At 38.4% G+C, this 9,802-nt stretch overlaps 1 protein-coding gene across 1 annotated transcript; it reads left to right on the top strand.

Annotated features, from left to right (window-relative positions):
• Positions 1–5,224: 5,224 nt before the first annotated feature.
• LOC147859434 (ubiquitin-conjugating enzyme E2 variant 1D-like) lies at positions 5,225–9,294 on the top strand. The gene is made up of 4 exons (XM_087326076.1): positions 5,225–5,372; positions 7,075–7,214; positions 8,296–8,421; positions 8,996–9,294. The coding sequence occupies exons 1-4, from the start codon at positions 5,345–5,347 to the stop codon at positions 9,134–9,136; spliced, it is 435 nt and encodes a 144-aa protein (XP_087182202.1). The 5' UTR covers positions 5,225–5,344; the 3' UTR covers positions 9,137–9,294.
• Positions 9,295–9,802: the final 508 nt, after the last annotated feature.

Below are 9,802 nucleotides of genomic sequence, written 5' to 3'. Positions count from 1 at the left end.
CAAGAGTTGAACAACATTCGGCAAAAAGATATGTCTGTGTTGGACTACATCGTCAAGATAAAGAGCATTTGCGACTCTCTTGGTTCCATCAACATAAACATCGACGAAGACGAGATGGTTCAAGTATGCTTGGGCGGCCTCGCACAACGATTCGACTCGTTAAGGACAACAATCTTGGCGAGGGAAAACCTTCCTTCATTCTTCAACCTCCAATCAATGTTATTGGTCGAAGAGAACCACGTCCAAACCAAGACCAAGACGTCGGATGGTGGCCGAGGACGAGGTCAAGGCGGTAGAAGAGGTCAATTCAACCCATCTCACGAAGGGAACTCAAACATTCGACAACAGAGACGGAAACCATTGAGGAACCTTCAAAAGAAGGGGGAGCTTCCATGCCAAACAAGGTCGGCAAACGAGGCCCGCTACTTGTAACTATTGCGGAAAAATCGATCACTGCGAGGAGGAGTGCCGAAAAAGAAGAAGCAAGTCGGCTTCGATGAGCCGACAACTAACAAACTACGCCACCAACTCCGAATACGACGACTACGGTGGCCTATTCATAATAAGACATAAAGCAAACTCTATGTTGATCTCCGACTCCACGAGCACCTCCAACTCGGAAGACGTGTGGTTCGTCGACTCCGGAGCGTCACATCATATGACGTCACACCAAGAGTGGTTTCGTGACTTACGAACACCAGATGGACCCGGCTTCATAGAGATGGGAGAAGACAACACCATAGATCCGATTTGGCACATTAGCAATGACAACCAAAACAATTGCATCAAGAATGTCTTGCATGTGCCCACAATAACGAATAATTTGGTCTCAGTTGGCCAAATCACGTGCAATAATCCCAGAGACTTTGACTTCTACACATCTTCATTCTATCGCGCTCAAAGATAGAGTCAACATGTTGGGAGGTATAATATCACTATCACTCTCACTGCCATTGGAGCAAGGCATGCAAGTTCGGTTCAACAACGAAGGATACTTCATCAAGAAAGATGGCCGACTCATAGGTAAAGGACGGAGAGATGGTTGAATGTTCATTATCGATTTGAACGAGGTGAAATCGGCCATGTATGCCAAAGGTCTCAAAACCGAGACAAGCATTGAGTTGTGGCACAAGCGAATCGGCTACATAAACCTCCAAAGGCTTTGAGCGATATAATCAAAGGGAGTCATCATCGAACTTCCGATATTCGAGTCCAAATGAGTCGACCGAGTATGCGAAACATGCCAACTCGGCAAACAACATTGACCCCCATTCCCGAAGGAGAGCTACGTAAGCAAAGGCCTCCTCGACGACATACATTTGGATGTATGGGGACCGGCTCAAACGTCGACGATCGGCGGATGCCGATACTATGTCACCTTCATCGACGACTACTCACACTATACGTGGATCTTCTCGATGAAGAAGATGAGCGAAGCTCAAGGGCCAAGTGGAAAAAGAAACCAGTTGGCACATTCGATGCCTAAGATAAGATGGATGAACGGAGTACTTCTCTGACGAATTCATCTCCTACCTCCAACGTGGAGGCATTCGAAGAGAATTCTCGTGCTGACACACACCCCAACAAAATGGAGTCGCCGAAAGGAAGTATCGGCAAATACCCAAGGTAGCACACACCATGATGCATGAGAAGCACATCTCAAACTTCTATTGGGCCTAAGCGGCATCCACGACTGTCTATCTCATGAATCGATCCACCACTAATGGAGTACATGAGCTAACTCCATAAGAGCTCCTTGTCGGAAGGAAGTTGATCGCCTCAAGGTGTTCGGAAGCATTGCGAATGTATGCATCCCAAACGAAATTTGACAAAAGCCCAATGCGAAGTCGGAGAAATTTATCCTCGTAGGATACTCGTCTGAGAAGAATGCATACAAGTGTTATAACCCTTTGACTCGAGCAGTTCGGGTGATTCGAGACGTATAAGCCAAGTATGACCTTGGACAAAGGCAAAGGTAAGATGCCCGTATACGAAGTTGACCACCCCGATGACAGTGATTCAGATGTGTTAGCTCCCTCACTAGACAGTGAGTCTGGTGTGCCTATCATGTGGACACCCGGAGTCAAGAAGGCACTCACATCGGCAAGCGAAAAACATCGATGGTCATTTAGAAAGAAGAACCCCGTCGCTCGGCTCGGCTACAACGAGTATATGACCCATCATAATGCCTTCGCGATGAAGTGGCTCGTGACCCACGATGGGTGGAAGCAGTCGGCCTTCACCCATTTCACACTATAATCCTTCGTCACCAGCTTGAGGGGGAGGAACCAAAGCTGCCTCGGAAAGGCCGAGAACCGAAACTATCGAAACCGCCTCAAAAAGGCCAAAGAAAGCCGAACAGAAGCCGACATCGAATGCCGGACAACGCCGAAAGCAAAACCAGATGTCAAACGCTTCACACTTGAGCTTGAGGGGGCATGTTGAGATATCAAGCTCAACTAGAGTTAGTTAGTTAGTCAATACACATAACTTAGTAGTTACCTATATAGAATCTAGTTAATGTGTTGATGGTAAAGCCTTAAATAGGATTTTGTACTTGAGTTGGATACATTGTAGATCCTCCACTCCCATGTTAATTTAATATAGGACTTACACCTTTGTACCTATATTCTACTCACACATGTGCACCTTTGCACATGAGATGTATATATACCTCATTGTGGGTATTTTTGTATTTGATGATGCTAATTTAATATAGAGGTAATCATACCCCATCTTACGTTGTTTATAAGTGTAACTTCCTCTCTCTCTTCCTCTCGCACACATCAAATCATTGAGTCTTTGAACATACACACACATATCACATAATCTTCCGCTTAATTTAATCACATAATTATGTACTAATTAACCTGTAGTTAATTACCTAAATCTTAACAAGGGATATAAAGAAAACTTCCGAGGTTTTCTTATAATTTTCTTCATCAAGCACAATGCCTACGTACCATTTCTATTTAATGTCTTTGTATGCTTATGGAGTTTCAACGAATCTTTCTTTAAGTATCTCTACGTGTAGGTTAAACTTACCATGTTCATAGGTGTTGGCTAAACTTGATATGTTCATAGGGTGTAAATAGAGTATCCATAGTAGAAAGAGTGTATACATTTCTCGTTGAGATTTTGGGCAATGTTTACAAACTACTGATTTGAGTTCTATGTCATATGAAAAGTATCCCCTATATTTAAAGAGTTATATTCACATACATCCCTTGTTTTCAAAATATAAGTTTATCCCTAACTATAAAAAAAAAGGTAAAGTTGAAAGAACATTCTAGGGTTGTTCGATACATATATATGCTTGGTCTTTTTATGTATCTTTATTTTTATTCTCTCTATCATGTTGTAGATACTTTAAGTGCGAAGCTGCTAGATATATGTATACACCTTCATGATAAAGTCCTTGTATAATTGTTGTTACTGTACGAGATGTACATGTGATTGATAAGTGTGAGTGTGGTTGATACACAAGGGTGCAAGCCCCCTTGGGCATTCACACCTAGTCACTCACTCACACCTCTTTGTATCAACCACACTCACACTTATCAATCACCCGTACATCTCGTACGGTAACAATTGTGACAATGTTTATTGATAAAAGTCGTCATGTATGCCTCATGGTCTCTACGAGGTACACAAGGTGGTTCCATCTCATGTTCTCCTCGTGGTTATACACATCTATCACGAATTTCTAGTTGATGCCATTCTCATCTATACATATTGTTCTAGTGTGACCACGGTGGCTCGCTCGCCTTGCCATGTATATATTACCAAGTCATGTTATAAACATTGAGAGACCCACAAGGTGGGCCCATGAAAGCTAAGTTTATTAAGAAAAGCAATATTCCAACTTCATTTTGTCTTCCTTTCCTTTCTTCCTAAAGGAAGTATATTCATAAAGCAACACAATGATTCATACCCCCTTTCAAAAAGTGCAACAATATTCTATGCCACTGCAATTTAAGTCAAGGAATCTACACCCTACCATGACGGTGCTTCTATAAATAGGGGTGATACCCATCAAACTCGGCCCTTTGTGGGAATGCATGATTACGACTGACATAACTAGCAATCCAAGATCCAAATATATGTGATGCTTGCAAGAATACATGTTCCCCCTCTAGATGGACGCGTGACACAAAAATGCTTCAAATGATAGTTTTTTGGCCATGCTACTTTTACACTCCACAAAGCTCGTTCCTAGCACAATGACTAACTACAGTTTACGCCTCATGCACACACTTCACTGTGATCATGTAATGAAGCCATCATAGTTAGGTGGTGTACCCTAACTAAGGGAAGTTCAATTTCACATTACGTTGTGAAGCATATACCATGTATCGAAAATGTTTCCAGATTCAATTTTATACAACTCATTTTTTGGCCAAAATTGCCATCACCACCACCTTTCGAGCACTTAATGTGTGTTCATCATTTGATGAGTATAGGACCAAAGTTTTCAAAAACACAGAATCCCAAAGTCGATTTATGTTGCATGCTAGTTTTGGGTACATTCAAAAAATGTGAAGCTCGAAAGTTCCGATCCGCATGAAACTTTCAAATTTGAAAATTGACACATTATTTCCATCTTATTGTTAAAATGGTACTTCAAAGTGGAGGTAATCGTATGCTTGCAAAAGTGGAGCTAATCGAGTCGTCCAGGGAGCAAAGCGAGCACCTCGGGGCATGCATAAAACACGGGAAGCCGAAGAGGGCGGGCAGCATGACGAGAGAGAATGTCCGGTTGATTTCGAGAATGGTTGTTTTCCGTAATCGACATGCAAATATTCGCTTTTACACGCACGAGGGCATGCGGGCAGTTGGGGCCCACGAAGCCCTATATTGGCCACATGCAGGTGGACGACTGACTTCTCGGGCAGTTGAGATGCATTTTTGTGTGGCCATGCATGCATGTAAGTATGTATGCATGTATGTACATATGTATGTATGCTTGTAAGTTGTATGTATACAGTATGCATGCATGCATGTACATATGTATATTATGTATAAAACATTTTGTTTGGTGCTTTTGTAGGCTTTGGCCGGATTCGAACTTTGAACCACTTCCTACTTAATTAATTTCCACTGCATTTATTATTATAATTTATTACATACATACATATATATCTGTATGTACATATGTACATATACCTGTAGCAAGTAACCCTATGCTCGCCATCGCCATCGCCATCGCCATCGCCATCGCCATCGCCAACTGAAGGTGAAGAGGAAGCAGAAACCCCTGTGGAAACACAGAAACCCTAGCAGAAGAAGAAGAAGAAGGAGAAGAGGTTTCCTTATATTCGCTGCGAGTAAGAGGAGGGAAGACATGTCAGCCGCTGGTTCCTCTGTTGTCGGTAATATTCCCTCATTTCTCTCTTTCTCTCTTGTTTCTTCTTCTTCTTCATTATCTCATGAGTTCAGTGTCTCCTTCTGCTTTGCAATTCCCTGCGGTAAAGAAAGTAGAAAGTTTGCGCAGCTCGGAGTCTTGCTCTGTTTCCTACTTTTGCGATTATGGCATTCCTGTAAAGGGAGAAGAAAGATCTTACCTGACCAAAGTCTTGTTCTGTTTTCCTGCTTCCTAATTCCATCTATTCTGTAAATGAAGGAGAGAGCTCCACGAGCTCAAAAGTCTTGATCTGTTTGTCGCTTTGCAATTCCTGCTCTTCTGTAAAGGATGACGAAAGCTTGATGAGTTCGATATCTAATTCTATTTGCTGTTCTGCAATGTCTGCTTTCCTGTAAAGGAAGAAGAGAACTTGATTGGGTGATTAGTTTTGTCTTCTTTCGCATAGCAATTTCTGCTTATGCCATGTGATGGATCTGAAATTTAGGATAGAACTTAGTAAGGCTCCAATGTTGACCGATTTCCCTGCCACTTATATCTATTTCTATTTAGTTATTGGCACTGGAGGCATGTGTCTCGAGAGAGTCAGAGGGGTGAAAGGAAATGTAGTACCTTGTCATTCTATTACAATGGTTTCAAACTATGCTTGTGCACTATAATGCTGTATATTCATACAAACTTAGTAGAGTTAGATGAAATGAAATGTAGCAACAATGTCTGCAGAATGCTAAGGTTTGAGAACATTTGGGCACTAAAAAAATTTAATTACTAAGTATCTCTATTCTATTACATTATTTGAGCATCAATCACTATGAGGATTATTGGTATGATGCATTAGAAATGGTGACAGATTTAATTATTCCTTTAAAGTTACAATCTATACCCTAGGTCCTTGTAGGTATAAAGGTTAGAAAATTATGGATTAATTGTACTTATTAAATTACACTTATCTTTATCCTGTATGTATTCTTTCTCAAGATGATTGCAACTCATACCATTTCATTCATGTTGCAAGCTTATTGTGTGCATTAACATAAGATGCCAATATGTTTTGAAATAGAGACGCTACAACATCTAATGATGCTATGCACAAAGTAGATAACCAAATCTGCAGATTATTTCAATTATTACCTGATTGTTTTTTATTTATTTTTGCTGCTAATGGGGGATTTGCAAGTTGTTTTGTTTCCAATGTCTTTTTCAAAGGAATTTTGTTTTATTCTGTTTGCATCAAGAGTCATATGGCTATGTTATAGTTGTATCAAAGCACATTACGAGAATTTGGTTGGAATTTTGTTTTATTCTGTTTGCATCAAGAGTCATATGGCTATGTTATAGTTGTATCAAAGCACATTACGAGAATTTGGTTGGAATTTTGTTTTATTCTGTTTGCATCAAGAGACATATGGCTATGTTATAGTTGTATCAAAGCACATTACGAGAATTTGGTTGGAATTTTGTTTTATTCTGTTTGCATCAAGAGTCATATGGCTATGTTATAGTTGTATCAAAGCACATTACGAGAATTTGGTTTCTTCTGTTTGCATTGATAATCTATGCACGCCGAAGTCATATTGCAGCTGTAACACACCTGTTGCAGACAGAAGATTCCATTCTTGTTGCTCTCTAGAAGACTTATTAAGATCCCAAGTTTTACTCCACTGAAACATGAGGTGAATCTCGAATATTTTGAAACTGTAATTTTTTTGTAGTTCCTAGAAACTTTCGGTTGCTAGAAGAGCTGGAAAGGGGTGAAAAAGGAATTGGTGATGGAACTGTTAGCTATGGTATGGATGATGGTGATGATATCTTCATGCGCTCATGGACAGGAACCATAATTGGACCCCATAATGTAAGTGTTTATTCTGGAGTTTTATATGAGCAGATGTGCATATTCAAATTGCAGAGGTTTATATGAATTGGCATTTAGGAATACAGAGTTCTATATGAGATGAATATGCATAATTGCTATACTTGTAGTTTTTATATGTTCAAAGTATGCATATTCAACTGTTACACATGCTATGAATGCACACTTCAGGAAAATACAGTGTATGATCTATATATGCGTAATGCAATTGATATGGCATTAGGAATGTCCACATCAGGATATAGATTTCAACAATATATGTTCTTTTATCATGATGAGAACTCTGAAAGAGATCCTTAAGAGACATAGTTCAAGCAATAATAAGAGGACATTGTACAATAACAATAGTCAGGACAAACACTTTCCCATATTTGGTTGTATGTAAGATCATTATTTAGAAAGAAGAGGATGTGGTAAGGCAAAATACTGCAGCATAGCAACATACAAATAAGTTTTCAAATTTTCATGAATTGCAAACAAGTAATATCTTGTTACACATTAATGTATTTTCTACATATCTTTGCCTCACATGTTTGATTGCAAGAAATGGCAATGATCTAACTATCTTATAATCGTGTTTAAATCATCTGAAATTAGTTGCTTCCATTTAACTTGGCCCAGTACTTAAATGCAACTTCTATATATAATGTGCTAAATAAACATAATTACCAAGTGGGCACTATTCGTAAATGTCAGTAACACGTGATTTGGAGATTTACATAGTGAAGATATTCCAAAATTTAAGATGAAGGCTACCAGGATTCACATCTTAAATCTGTAATTATGGGTACATAAATATGTTATCTTAGTAAGCAAAATGGATTGAGTTCATCAAGTCCAATAATATTACTTGAATTTTAGATGTTGCAGATAAAATTGTTAGCATTGTTATGTTAGGTGCAAATCTCTTTGGTTTTTGATGATTGAAAAATACAGTTATTAGCAATTGTGCATGAATTTAATATAAATGTTTATAACACACTGTTTCATGATTGTTCTTTAAGATAAAATCTAGGCCATGATACTTAAATGATCACTTATTAACCGTTCTTTCTTTCTACAGTCTATGCATGATGGGCGGATTTATCAACTGAAGCTCTTCTGTGATAAAGATTATCCAGAGAAGCCTCCCACTGTTAAGTTCTACTCGAAAATCAACATGGGCTGTGTGAATCAGGAAACTGGAGTGGTAATCATTTGTTGTCACTTTGATGGCGACTTATTCGTTTATTTCTACTTCTTAAGGTCATTTATGCTAGTTGTTTCTGCAACCAAATTTGCGTGCTAGATTTATTTATAGAGAACCATAGCTTCTTGTAGAGCTAGCTGCATTTGCAGAGAATCAATTTTCAAAATACATTTGTCTTTAAGTATCTAATGTCTAGATTTTCATGGTTTTAAAGGAATATAACCAATCAATATTCTTCATTCTTTAAGGGGAAAGGACAAGTTTATCTTTGGTCCTCTTTGTACGTCCAAGCGTATTGTCATTAGCAAAATGTTGAACCTCGAAAAGACCATCATTCAACTTTTGCAATTTTGGATCGAGAGAAAATGGGAGGGAATTTCTAGGTTTACATGTTGCACTCATCAAAACCTTACAATTTGGATCAAAAGAGAATGACGATGTTCTATATGTATCTATAACTTGCACTCATAAAAAACTTCACAATCTGACCATTTGTTTGAAATAGATTATCATAGGATTTCAAATATCCTAAAATACAGAGTTCATATGAAAAAGTTGTGGTCTTTCTTTACAGGTTGAGAAGAAGCATTTTCCTTTGTTGGCGAATTGGAAAAGAGAGTATAATATGGAGAAGATATTGATAGAATTGAAGCGAGAGATGTCAGCATCACATAATAGGAAACTACCCCAACCTCCAGAAGGGAGTACATATTAATGATTAATAGCATCATTGATACCCTTTGGTCTAATTTCATCACTGTAATGAGCCCTAGCACGTTTACAAGGAACTGGTTGGTCTAAACATCATATTTTTTAAAGTATGAAAGATTCCATGTGTATATTTAAGGTTCTTGGTTTTCTTCTTTCAGGACATTTTGGTGTATCTGTGTTCTAAATTCATGTCAATGATAGCCACAAAAGACTATGCGCCAATTTCTTGTTATATTCTATTAAAGATTTAGAATCTAACCATGGATCACTCCTATAAAATTGAAATGTTTACATTATTTACCATGTGGTAAATATTACACTTAGAGCAAGAATGAGATCCTATCTTTTTAAGTATCGCGTTAAAAGTTGAATGTTATGTAATGCCCCACACAACTTATGTTTTGTGAGTTTTTATTCTATATTGATGTTCAGATCTAGAACAAATAAATGATTGAAACTGGAACACTTGCACTAGGATCTATTTCTAGTTTTTCTTGCAGAAATTTGGCCACTTCTGCTGACTTGATGCCATTTACCAATAATGGTGATAACCTTGTGAGTTAATCGCTTGTATGCTTGTTTGACAAGTGTTGATTATTATAAGAAAATGTCTCTAACAAATGAGTTTGGCATGTTTAATATGTCTACAAATATTTGATGAAATTTGCAA

This window comes from Azolla caroliniana, unplaced genomic scaffold (assembly GCF_043228905.1).
Source record: "Azolla caroliniana isolate FFs.n. ecotype wild unplaced genomic scaffold, voAzoCaro1.0.p SCAF_10, whole genome shotgun sequence".
NCBI lineage: Eukaryota > Viridiplantae > Streptophyta > Polypodiopsida > Salviniales > Salviniaceae > Azolla > Azolla caroliniana.
The sequence above is the reverse complement of the archived record's forward strand: the minus strand, read 5'-3'. Positions and strand labels throughout refer to the sequence as shown.

Coding starts and splice junctions, on each gene's coding strand:
- LOC147859434 (XM_087326076.1), top strand. CDS start 5,345: ATGTCAGCCGCTGGTTCCTCTGTTGTCG. Junction 7,215..8,295: donor CCATAATTGGACCCCATAAT/GTAAGTGTTTAT, acceptor TTCTTTCTACAG/TCTATGCATGATGGGCGGAT. Junction 8,422..8,995: donor TGAATCAGGAAACTGGAGTG/GTAATCATTTGT, acceptor CTTTCTTTACAG/GTTGAGAAGAAGCATTTTCC.